This window comes from Pelobates fuscus, chromosome 2 (assembly GCF_036172605.1).
Source record: "Pelobates fuscus isolate aPelFus1 chromosome 2, aPelFus1.pri, whole genome shotgun sequence".
In the NCBI taxonomy this organism is placed as follows: domain Eukaryota; kingdom Metazoa; phylum Chordata; class Amphibia; order Anura; family Pelobatidae; genus Pelobates; species Pelobates fuscus.
In genome coordinates this window covers 371831435-371844102 of record NC_086318.1, presented here as the reverse complement: position 1 = coordinate 371844102, position 12668 = coordinate 371831435, and the positions used below count along the sequence as shown (strand labels likewise).

Genomic DNA, 12668 nt, shown 5'->3' with positions numbered 1-12668 from the left:
AACACGGCCTTTTCTCTGAAAAGACAGTGTTTATTGCAAAAAGCTTGCAGTGACTGACTATACTCACTAGAACAACTACAATAAGCCGTGTCCCTTTAAGTATTTTTACTTACATTACATCATATGGCGCATCCGGTTTCGTCACTCTGATGATCTTTCCCAATCCAATGCTTTTGCCTTATACTGTGCGAACAGCACGCAGCTCTGCAGGAGTACGGCGATATCCCCGGCTTTTCCACCATCTCGAGCTCCCCAAGTGAGTGCAGAAAGAAGCAGCCGGGTACCTAAACCTATGGGTAAGAAAAATAAAAAGCAGCGGGCGGAACGGGGAACGGGCGCCCGCGATATAGGGGCTTTCATGCGAGCAGCCCTGCGGCCAGACATGTGACATGTTCAAGATGGCGCCTAGTGAGGCCTACACCTCTCCCTCATCGGACGAGGATAGCAATTATGCTAAGCCTCATGCCCCGGCCAGGCTGCACCCAGATCCACAGCCACCCTTGGAGTTGGGAGACTCGGCCCCATCCACAAAAGCTGACATCAAGGCATTAATGCTGGAAATAAAAGCCATGTTCAATGCAGACATGGCACCGGTCCGTGAGGAGATATCCCATTAACCACATGGGAGCGGTGGAAGAAAGCATGGGGGACAAAAAACTAGCGCAATCGGCTACTGATGCTCCACTAGGAGCACTGCAAAAACAGTGCGCTAACCAGCAGGCACAACTGGCCAGCATGGAAGACATGGTAAGAGCCCGAAATCTGAGAGTCCGCGGAGTGCCAGAGGCAATCTCAAGAGCTGAGCTCCCTCACTATTGTCGGAGACTTATTACCACGTTATTGACACCCAAGCAAGCCAAGCACTCCTGCTTCAGACTGGCCAGAGCCACTACAGTACCCCAAGAAAAACCGTGAGACGTCCTGATGAAGCTAGTACGGGACTCTGACAGGGGAGTCCTCGTGGGAGCAGCGAGAGGCTCCCCTACAGTGTCCTTTGAAGGGGCACAACTGTCTTTTTACAGGAACTTTTCAAGGCACACCCTCATGTGGCGGAGATCCCTTCGACACATCACCCAGCTGTTAAGAGAGCACTCAATCCCCTACAAATGGGGCCCTCAGCGATTGCAAGCTGAGAAATCTGGCAAGACACATCTGCTCTCTCACTTTATAGAAGCACCAGCATTCCTTCAAAACCTGGGCCTTCCGGCAGACGCAGCGATAAGACCAGAACGACCAACTTGGACTGTCGCGGGTATATCACTCCCTTTGTCCCAGGAGGTGGATCACCTCGGGCAACTACCTGATGCCATCAGTGGAGGACTCCCCTGGCCCCACACATTCTACCATACTCGCTATGTCTTAGAAATGCTTTACATCCCTCTATCCTGGCTCTGTAAGTAAATGTTTTTTTCCTAAACTAGTTACCACCCCCCTCCCCCCCTCCCCCCCCTCCCAAGACCCTAATGCATAGGCACTTGAAGCCTCATCCCCACGCCACCCTAGGTTAAACGAGAGAGGGTCCCTTGGTCACTACCTTAACATAAAAATTGAGTGGATGCCTGCAATGTGTTATACCATACTTAACTTGTATATGTAAAAAAATTTTGTTCATGCAAAGCACATGCCTTGCTGTGTTGATTGAACTCACTCGCAAAAATAAAGAATTAAAAATATATATATATATTGCCTTCAGAATGAGGCTGCCTCAAAAATACACATATTTCAAAGTATGAATACAAAAATGCCTTGTAAAAATGAACACTGCGACGTAACATGAAATTTAGCTTTCAGTGATATCTATTGCTTTTATATGTATGTAATACTCCAGTAGTGTTTTCTTAGCCCAATGCTGTGGTGTTATATGTCTGAAATTTATATCTGTGCTGGAAGCATAGATACTATGTGAAATCACATTTAGCCTGTATGTATGCTAGAACAGCTATAACCGCTATTAAGGTACCATACCTGCATGATAAATACACTTTAAAGCTACACAGGCAGATACATCTGTTTCGTTAGATGGCATCCCTGTAATGTTTATTTTACATGACAACACAGGAAGCTTTTATCTTAAAGTAGTATGCTTGGGCCTGAGAGTGCGACATCCTGATTGGCAGTAAATAAATTGTACATTTACTGATACATTGCTTGTTGACAATGTATTATTCAGGTAACCCATTCACTGCTAAACATTAAAATACACAGCCCTCCGGCAGTCCACAGTTTATGAACCGTAATACGAAAGAAGAGACTTTCATTAAACATCTGCCAAAAAGGAATTGCCAGAGCGGATATCATCATATAAGCCTGGACAATTCAGGTTGCTTTAATGAGACAATAAAACGGTTCCTGTCCCCAGAGCCCTCGATCTGACCATCAATAAAACACCACTTTCAGGTTACTTGTTACTCTGTCACTTACATAGGAGAAACCTTGTGACTCGGGTGTGATTTTAAAGGTCACGTGTGATGACCTGACTTTGAGAGGTGAGTGCCATTTTAAATACTCATTACCCATTCTCGTTAAGACTGTACCCTTTTGTTGATTGGCCAGCATTATGTACCGCGTGTCATTATGTCATGTTCCCTCTCTAAAGCCTCGGATAGCTCGCCTATTGCATCCCTTTATATGGATTAGTCACCTCTGCTCTCTAATAAGTCTTTAATGAAGAGTCGCGGTGCCCATTAACCCTTTGAGTGTCAGCAGACGATAGTGTATCTCCGTCACCAAGCTCGCAGGCGGAAACTAAAAATGCTTTTGCATCATCTAATGCAAAGAGATTATAGATTATTCATTTCATTAGTGTCTTCATCAATAGCCGCCTGGCCCTTAGAATTGTGATTGTGCTGAAAGGGTTAGATGCCTGATTTTTAGATGAGCAATTGTTTGCAGTTCCACCTCATGATTCATGATTTAAAGATGATGCACTGAAAGTGCCTGATGAAATTGAATTCCCTCTTACCATACTGCCCAGGGAAAAGATGTGAGAACAAAAGCAACAACAGTCCTAGATTGCAACAGACATCTCCGAATTCCTCAGTGCACATTTCTAATTGTGCTGGGAAAGATGAGCTCCACGCAGACCTTAATTTTATTCATTTTCTGTTATGTTTAATAGCTCCAACCTCATCTGCTCCCATTCAGACAAGCTATTTTGTTGTGACCTTCAGTCCTCCTCACCTTCAGGGAATAATTGAGTTGTAAGTTAATGTTTAAAATATCAGTATGCTCGCTCGTGTAAGCTGCCGCTGCCGCCGTTGTCAGGGATTGCCTGACTTGACAAAATGTTATTCTCTCGCTGTTTTGTTTTCTAATTTATGCCCTGTTTGGGTTTCTGAGGATGTGGTAAACAAAGCATAGCAGCACTCAGCCATTGCAGGATGCTGACACATGGCCTGCAATTTATTGCAGCTGTTTTTATTTACTTGTGTCTGATTGTTTAATTTCAGCATGGCATGCATTCAAAAGTGTTTACGTTACCCTAGTATTGCCTGGTGTGACAGGTATGTCATAGGCACTTGTACATTTAATGAGCAAGGCAATGCAGCAGGACATGTGCGAATACGTTTTCTTAGATTACAATATCTCACTTTTATAATAGTAACTCTCTATAAAGGGGCTCTGAGAGGACCATTCATAGTTAAATGAAGGCAGAAAAGAGACTTGCGGCCATCAAGTTCAGCCTCTCACATTTGTTTATGCTGTTGTTCCAAAAGAAGGCAAAAACCCGGTTTGAAGTGCTTTTCAACTTTGTAACAAACTAGGGAAAAACATCCTTCTTGACCCCAGAATGACAGTTAGATCTCTCCTATGATCAAGGAGCCATTAGAAACATTTAAATACATAAAGGGAATCAACACAGTAAAGGAGGAGACTATAGTTAAAAGAAGAAAAACTACCACAACAAGAGGACATAGTCTTAAATTAGAAGGGCAAAGGTTTAAAAATAATATCAGGAAGTATTACTTTACTGAGAGGGTAGTGGATGCATGGAATAGCCTTCCAGCTGAAGTGGTAGAGGTTAACTCAGTGAGGGAGTTTAAGCATGCATGGGATAGGCATAAGGCTATCCTAACTATAAGATAATGCCAGGGACTAATGAAAGTATTTAGAAAACTGGGCAGACTAGATGGGCCGAATGGTTCTTATCTGCCGTCACATTCTATGTTTCTATTACCCCACTAATTAAAAATGATATCCCCGACTATTATGATTTTGCAGGTATTCATCCAATTGCTGTTTAAACATATGTACAGACTGTGACAAAACCACCTCTTCAATCACTTGTAGTGTTTCTGGTGCAAGAAGTCATTGGATGATGTCCCTCCGTGTTTTTATTAAAACGGTTTTTAAGACCATGCACAAACCAATATAATAAGCTGCCATGGTTCCTGAAGTATGCCTTTAACCACCTGGTTCCATGATGCAAGAAGAATGCCTAGTTTGTGTTATGTGTTTGTTATTGTAGCCCTCTGCTAATGAAATATGTTAAGAACCCTGCACATGTATTGCAGCAAAATGTTTTATTTTCCCCCCACAGCTGGGCTAAATCTACCTGCAAAAGACGGATAATGGAGCTATTTAAAGGCACATTCCTCTCAACCGTATAATGGACAAATAAGGCTGCTTTTATTTCAGAGCAGGGGTATCAAACTGTGTCCCCCTCAAATGTTTTTGTTACTATGACGCCAATAATTCTCTGAATTCCATTGATTTTCCGAGATTTGTAATCTGGTATTTTCAAGTGAAGGCTGTGTTTCCGGGACCTTTTGGTTGATTATATGACTTATTGTCCTCTGGGTAACTGAGTAAATTATTTAGAACGAGACAACTTTATAGAAACTAATTAAAGACCAACTAAATTTGGTTATAGCCGTGGACATTTTGGATTAATTCATTCAAACTTGGTGAGCTCAAAAAAGAGGGGGGAGGGGGTCCCCAGGCTGGGAAAAGAGGGAAAAGAGGACAGATGGGTTTTTGTCCCAAAGGAGAACTGTCCAATATGGTATGTATGCAGAAAAAGGATGCACAGCTGGTTCAGAGAGAAGTGCTGCATGTCCTCTTCAAAAGCAATACACAACCACCATTTTCATGACGTTATTAAATGTTTACTGAAGGGGCAGCCTCCTAGTTTTTGCTTATCTCGTTGTCAGCTGCAATTTGGATTTTAAATGGTTCAGTTTGCCAGACAAGTTCTATAAACTAGTTCTCCTGGTTTCCGTAAGCTAATGGACGTATACATATATCCTAAATAATTCGTCATCATTAGCAAACTGTCCCTAACAGTGCTTTCTCTCCATTTCCAGGTATCCATACGAGTACCAGTTCTGATCTTTCAGGAGCCGCTGGAGTAGAGTCTACAGAACCCACCTCCCCAACACTATCCCGCTCCACGAAAAGCAAAGTTTCGGGAAAGCTCAGACGTTCCGCCAGTGCTGTTAGCAAATCTTCCAATTGAAGCACTTTTTTTCCTTTTTTTTTTTTTATAATGAACTCTGTTTCAGAGATGGTTTTTAAACAGGAAAAAAAAATGACTTTGTACTTGTGAATAGTACTTTTAATAAAGAACAATGTTGTCTTTTGTGTCTAGAGGGGCGGGACCCCCATGGGTAGTTTGTAAGTAAAACCATCCACTAGGCACTGAGATATGATGCAACTCCTGTCATAACATTGATACAAGGAAGAAGAGGCTGTCTGCAGAAGCTTAATGATGCAACAGGAGTAAAGGCGAGGGACCACCTAATCAGCAGGCGGGAGTCACAATATGTGCAAGAATGCTTGCAAGTCACTAAGTTATATTGCCTCATATTTTCATGGCTGCACTGTTGCCTGCCTAAGTGGCACTGTCACTGTTTGGGTAGCTGGCATTAGCACTGAGATATGCTTGACACAGTGATCCACTGCCTGCTTGTTAGAGCAATTTTTGGCATTAGGTTTTCAACATAAAAATGAGAAGTCATCTGATGGACCATTTAGCGATTCTATAGAAAAACTCTGGATGTCATTGGTTTCTCAAATCTGATTGTTACTGTTTTGTTTTGTTTTCTAAAGCAAAAATACAGCTGTCCTAATGCACTTAGGTGGCTGAACTACACAAAGATGAATCCCAGACACTAATGCTTCTCCCCAACACAATCAAAGTGTTTGCTTAACAGCCTAATTTTGCTGAAACATTCCATTTTTAGGGGGCAGGTTTAACCCCTGCTTTCGTAATGCCAGGCAACAGATCTCTAATATGTCTATGACTACTGAGCAGGGGTAGGTTAACTCTCGGCTAACTCCGCTAGCTTAAAGTATCATGAGAGTTGGACGCGGTGTCCTACCCCTGGTTACTGGATTCTTTACACTTTGCTGGTATTCTTGTGCTATTTTGCATGCATCAGGCACATAATTGTACAGACCTGTTTTTAATGTTTTATTTGCGATCCCTAGGTGCCAGTAAGAATCCTTTGGTAGAGGTTGGTGTGTTTTAACGTTCTTGTTGATTGCCTTTAATGATAATGTCTTGGATTCTGTGGTGTATTTTATTTTTTTTCCCGGGTCTGCATAATGATTGCATTCTTGTTTGTTCAATCTTCCTCATATTTAAGTTGTTTCTGTAATTTGTTTTCCATGAATCTATGGGTCATATTATTCAGCGCTTTAGTTAACTCTTTAATGTGATTGTCTTTGCTCCACTAGTGCATCCGAAGGAGATTTTTTTTTTTTTTTACAATGCAGCTAAATGCACCTTTGGAACTATGTATTTTATAAATTGTTTTTGTTCTGGGGTAGGGATGGTAAATAGTGTTGCACTGATTTTGTGTCTAAATTAAGTGATTCGTTTGCATCCTGTTCAGGTCTAGAAGAATTGGTTGATCTGTGTAAATAGGGGCTATTTGATTACTGAGAAAATTGTAATTTATATGTTGTCCTTTTTGCTCACTTTGCTTTTGTCTGTTAAAAAAAAAAAAAATCCACAAAATTTAAGGTATAGATTATGCGTTTGTCCTCCTGTTCACAGACAGAAACTGGAAATCACTATTCAATAGGCAGTCCCGGGGGCTACATCAGCAGATGTCTCCACATTAATCTAGCTATGTAGCTTCTCTTCCGAGCCATGCCTTGCAGGTAGCATTTAGAGAGCGGCTCAACCATTGCAGAGAAACAAACAAAAAAAAAATTGTCAGAATTCTGTCATTTGTGGATTGTATTCATTTTAAATGTTTGCTTGCTGGTATAAAATGAAGGATGAATTTCACAGAGTGAAACCTTTCAGGTTATATTTTTATTCTAGACAGTTTAGAGAATTTACATGAATGATATGATAGTAGACAATTACCAAGCTACCAGCTGTACTACAATTCCCATTGTGCATAGCCAATTGTTGGCTGAGCTTAATGCATTTTGTAGCATACGTCAGCTGGCGTATGTGGCTTTCACTGTTACGAAATGTGTTGACACACTCGGCTGTGAATTAAAAACTAAATAAATTTCTAAATTTAGGGCAAACTAAAGACTAAACGAAAATCTCAGAATCTTGCAGATTTTACTTTAAACTTGTGACGTTTTGGCCCAGACTTGGCAAGTCTTTTTATTTTTCCCAGCTTGTCCCAGCTGACTATTTAGTGGTTAAACCCACTTTTCAACGTGGCAATTGCAAATGACCATTTTGTGACTGTTTAGGGCATCTGTAGACTAGGACAATTGACATTTGTATTTAAAGTGGTGTTTGTTTTATTCTATATTGAATGTTTAGGTCTAGAAATACAGGGCTGCCAAATTTGGGTAGAGATATGTCCCTTTTCTTTAATACACACCAATTTGTGATGCATATCAGTACTGTAATACCAGCATCCTTGGCTGATTTGTTTGGACATTTTTACAAAATGCTAAATTGCACTTGGCAATAAGAGGGTTAATCCGACCATCACTCAGGAACCCTCTGTTAAGGGTAAAGATAAGGTGAATAGGAGAAATTTGCACTCTGGCAGTCAGCTCCTTAGGAATGAGATAAGCGATGCCAGTAAATATGAGTCAGTATAAAGTGATGGATTCCATTTATCTTGCCCATCATCATTAAGTCTCTTTTAGAAGCGATCATTCTATCTTTGTTCAGTCAGTACCACCCAGTCCTTAAATGTATGAAATGTGAAATATACAACAGACAAGCAACTAACTGTAGAGTGTATTTTGGTATAAGATTTGTCTGATCTCTTTAATTATTGGGACAGAGTCATGTCCTGTTTCATTCCTGTGAACTGTATGTTAATATGATATTCGGGACCTTGCCTTACCAAAATCTCCTTTATTTCTGGTAGGCCAGCTCCTGAGATGCCTTTACCCCTCACAGGCTGTGGAATTCTCCAGCTTGATTAATCATTTATTGAGGGCCCATCTTAGGAAACTTTGTAGCTGTACATAGCATTGTCATATCTGTATATTGCAAATCATGGTCTTTCTAATGAGGGTATGCTTTAAGAAAAATGCGGGTCCTTACAAATTTTCCTTTTAGTGCATTACTTGTATTATAATATTTGTAAAGTCAAATGAATGCTTGAAATGTTCATCCTTCCTGCTGACATATCAGATTTTTTTTAAAAAGAAAATTCCTTTTTGTTAAGTTTTTTTTTCTTTCCAGATTATCAAACAAATTTAATTAAAAGTATTTAAAAGTGGACATGTCTGTGTTGGACTATTTTTTGTTCTGTAGTTGAATGTTCTATATATATATTTTTATTATTATTATTATTTGTATTTTTTAAATATGAATTATCAGTATACATGCTTTGTTTTCCTGGTGTATGTACAGCGCTTTGCCTCTTCTTCAGGGTTGATTATTTCTGTCTATATTTCGAGATAGAGTTGATTATAAAAGGAACTGCACTCTTCAAAGTATTTTAAATACCTTGATCTGTAAAAATAAAAGTGAACATAAAATATAAACATGTTTTTGTTAGTACAACCAGTAGTCCACTGCTATTAAAGGATAACGGTCACCGCAAAACTATGTTTTAATATAAAAATCCTTTCATAAAAACTATGCCAAAGTTACAAACAACCCTGAAAATGATGGCTGCCATTTTGTTTGTGTGATGTTGATTATGGCTATTCAACACCTAAGATATAAAGAAAAAAAGGCAGTTGGTGTATGGTGTACTATCAGGACCGATACACCATTTGTTTAAAACTGTGGATTGCAGAATAATAAAAGTGTGTTTTGTTTTTTTCTATTTTTTTTTTTTTTATCTTTCATCGAGTTTTGAAACAAAATCTATATTTTTTTTTTTATTTATTTTCATCTTTAAATGAAGTATATGTAAAAATACAATGAGGAAAAACATATCCCTACTTTTAGTATGTGACCGGATCTTTCAGCCATATACACGCACCTTTAAGCAGGCAGTGTTTGGAAAAACACTGAAAGAAAATGGGAATTGGGGCCACACCCAGAACATGCAATTCTAAGTAGTGGAGCTGGCGTCAAGACCAAAACATATACAAAATACAGCACACACACAAAAACAAAAATACAGTTTTACATTTTATAAGGCTACTTAAAATCCCCTATCTTAGCAAACAAACGTGGGCATTCAATTCCAATATAAGGCCATATTGTGTTAAGTCTACCATTACTTCACAGGATTCCAATATCGGTGGGTCCTACACTAATTTTAACATGGGAGATTTCATTTTAACATGGGAGACGTAGTGGTGAGCTTAACTCAATATTGCCATATGGTGTAACTAAATCCCCATATTTGTTTGCCAAGATAGGTGATTTTAGGTAGTGTTTGAAAACCAGTTGATCTTCCCTGCTTCATTCCATGCACTGACCGACCCAAAGTGAATGTATATGGCTGAAGGATCCTGTCCTATACTAAATGTAGGGATGAGGTTTTTTTCATTATCTCTTTTGCATATACTTCAAACAAATGTATTTCCTTTAAAGTTAATAATATATATATAAAAAAATTAGCTTTGAAACATGCAAAAATCTCAAAAACCACAAATTGGGGCGAACAAAGACACGGGGGGTATTGGGACTCTACTGCAGTGATCCTCAAGCCGCAATATGGCGGCCAATCATGAATCAGAACCCTGCCCAACTGACTCAGAGCTCACTGCAGAGGGGCAAAGAGACGTCCATCAGCCTCAGCCATCTTGTGAGCCACAAGCTGAAGGGGATGACCTGGCCCCGGCCACAAAACGTGACATCAGACAGCTCATAAGGGAAATTAAACAAATGTTTGACGCAGACATGAATATGGCTCGAACGGAAATACAGGCAGTGACGTTAAGAGTCCAGGCCACAGAAGAGGACATACTGGACATTCACCAATCAATTAAAAATGTGGGGGCGACCATATGCCAATTGCAGTCCACCAACTCTGTGATCCAACTTCAATTAGACACCATGGAAGACTAATCGGCGGACGAATATCAGAATGCGGGGGATACCTGAATCAGTAGGCCCGGCCAAACTACCCCACTATCTAAGATGGTTTACCGCCGTACTCTTGCCAACACTCTGCAATGGCGGAAGTCACTGGGCTCTATTACCACCCAGCTTAGAAACACAAAAGTGGATTACAGATAGCTGCTGGCAGTCGTTCAGAACGACAGTTCTGAAGCTCACCTCCATATCGGAAGCTCCGCCCCTTCCTACAAGCAGTGGGACTTTCACCCAGCAACAGGGCTCCGGAAACACCTTCCACCTCAGCATCCTACACATAGGACCCAGAGAGAACAGTCCCATTAACTCCCAGAGGGGAATTATGCAAAGCGGCTGTAAACTGAGCAGATACGACATTGACCGACTCTGGCGAACATGTTATGCAAATACCTTTATAGTTTTATGTTCTGTTTTAGTTCTTTTAGTCAATGAAGAGATTTATATAACATACCGGCGCAGTTCAGCACCCACAAAGTACCAGAGATTTTTGCTATCTCAACCCCCCACCCGTGATCACCTAGGTTACATATAGTTACATAGCTGAAAAGAGACTTGCGTCCATCAAGTTCAGCATTCCTCACATATGTTTTTTTGCTGTTGATCCAAAAGAAGGCAAAAAACCCAGTTTGAAGCACTTCCAATTTTGCAACAAGCTAGGAAAAAAAATCCTTCTTGACTTATTGAGGTTAGGGGTCGATACTAGACTTCGCTTAGAAGCGACTGATATAAACTATGCACCCTCTGTAAGCTCTCTAGATAAGACTAGGGGCACACTAGACATCTCCCCCATCAAGCCTTCATGCCTGTCGTCCAGCCACAGTATATAAGCATACGCAGGAACCATTCCCAGCAGAGGCGTGCAAAACTACCAGTTCCTACGCTAATAGTGCATTACCCTTATTGTTGCCCTAGACCTTGATACATACCCCATCGCAGGGCCTATCATTTACGATGTCTAACACAAAATAATTGGTGCAGCCTTCTCATGTTACCTGAATATGTGTTAGGTTATGACTGCTTACTTGACGTTTCATGTATTGATCTACACTGATTGCAACTCTTAACCTGCACTGCAAAAATAAAGAAATATATATATATAAAAGAAAAAAATCTGCACTCCCAGGTAGCTTTCTTAGGAACCTCTTTTACTAAAAAGTGTAACAGTCAACGCTTCAGTTCCATTCAGGAACTTTCATCAGGACAACCACTTCATTTTATTTATATTACTATATATATATATTTATTTATTTTTTCTTTGATGTGACAACTATCCTTTAATGTTACTGCTTAAAATAAACAAAAAGTGTGTGTGGGGGGGGGGGGAGGGGCGGAAATAGTATGTTTAATATTAAAATTCTGCATAATAAAAATATATACATACAAAGAACGCATTCACGGAAGCATATGGACTAAAAATGGAACTTGTATTACAAACTATCTCCTCTTTCACAACAGAGGTATGTGGACCACTTTTTTCCAAGTCAGAAGTATTAGTGTAAATAATTTAATGTTTTATTTAACCAGCAACATCTGCTGAAATGTTTTTAAACACATTTGAAAAGGTGCAAAACACAAGAAAATGAATACATAATTTATTGTATAGAGTGAATAGTTTACATTTAGTGCGGGTTGTAGACAGCACATTAACAAGACATTGCATAATCATAGTAGTAAATGATTTCAGTAAATGGCTCTTGACTCCATATGATATATGTAGTGTGTTAATTCAATAGATGAAAACATAACATCTTCCCTCCCTTTCAGTTCAGTTTAAACGAATAGATAGCCTTAATTCTTTAATAAAAACTGAAAAAATATTCGTGAATACAACATGAATCAAATGCTCCCACACACAGTCACACTATGAAACCCAGCAAAGTACTGTACCTGTGATACTGGGAAGTGATACGTGGGAAGTATTTTAACATGTTAATGAGCTGGGCTGCTATATAGACACAGATAAACAATGTATATTACCTTTTACGTTGTGTAACCATCTCCTGTTAGAATGGAAACTCGTTCACCTAAGGCCTTTTTTGACCTAATGTTTCTGTATGCTGACGTGTCGGTCTCCCATGATTTGCTTGCTCTGTTTATCTTCGCAAAGCATAAGTTATATGATGCGCTTTATAGACTTCAAAAAATAGAAACAAAGGTAATAATTAAAGGGACACTCCACTCCCTGAATACAAAATAAATTAAAATTACGGTTTTAATTTTGCAAGGCAGGTGC

At 39.8% G+C, this 12668-nt stretch overlaps 1 protein-coding gene across 2 annotated transcripts in view; it reads left to right on the top strand.

Annotated features, from left to right (window-relative positions):
* RALGAPA2 (Ral GTPase activating protein catalytic subunit alpha 2) overlaps positions 1-8657 on the top strand; it is a 276792-nt gene extending 268135 nt beyond the window's left edge. For both annotated transcript variants that reach the window (XM_063443720.1, XM_063443719.1), the window contains one exon: positions 5307-8657. In XM_063443720.1, coding sequence (XP_063299790.1) covers positions 5307-5458 — 152 coding nt within the window. In that variant the 3' untranslated portion in view covers positions 5459-8657. The remainder of the gene's footprint in view (positions 1-5306) is intronic.
* The last annotated feature ends 4011 nt before the right edge of the window (positions 8658-12668 follow it).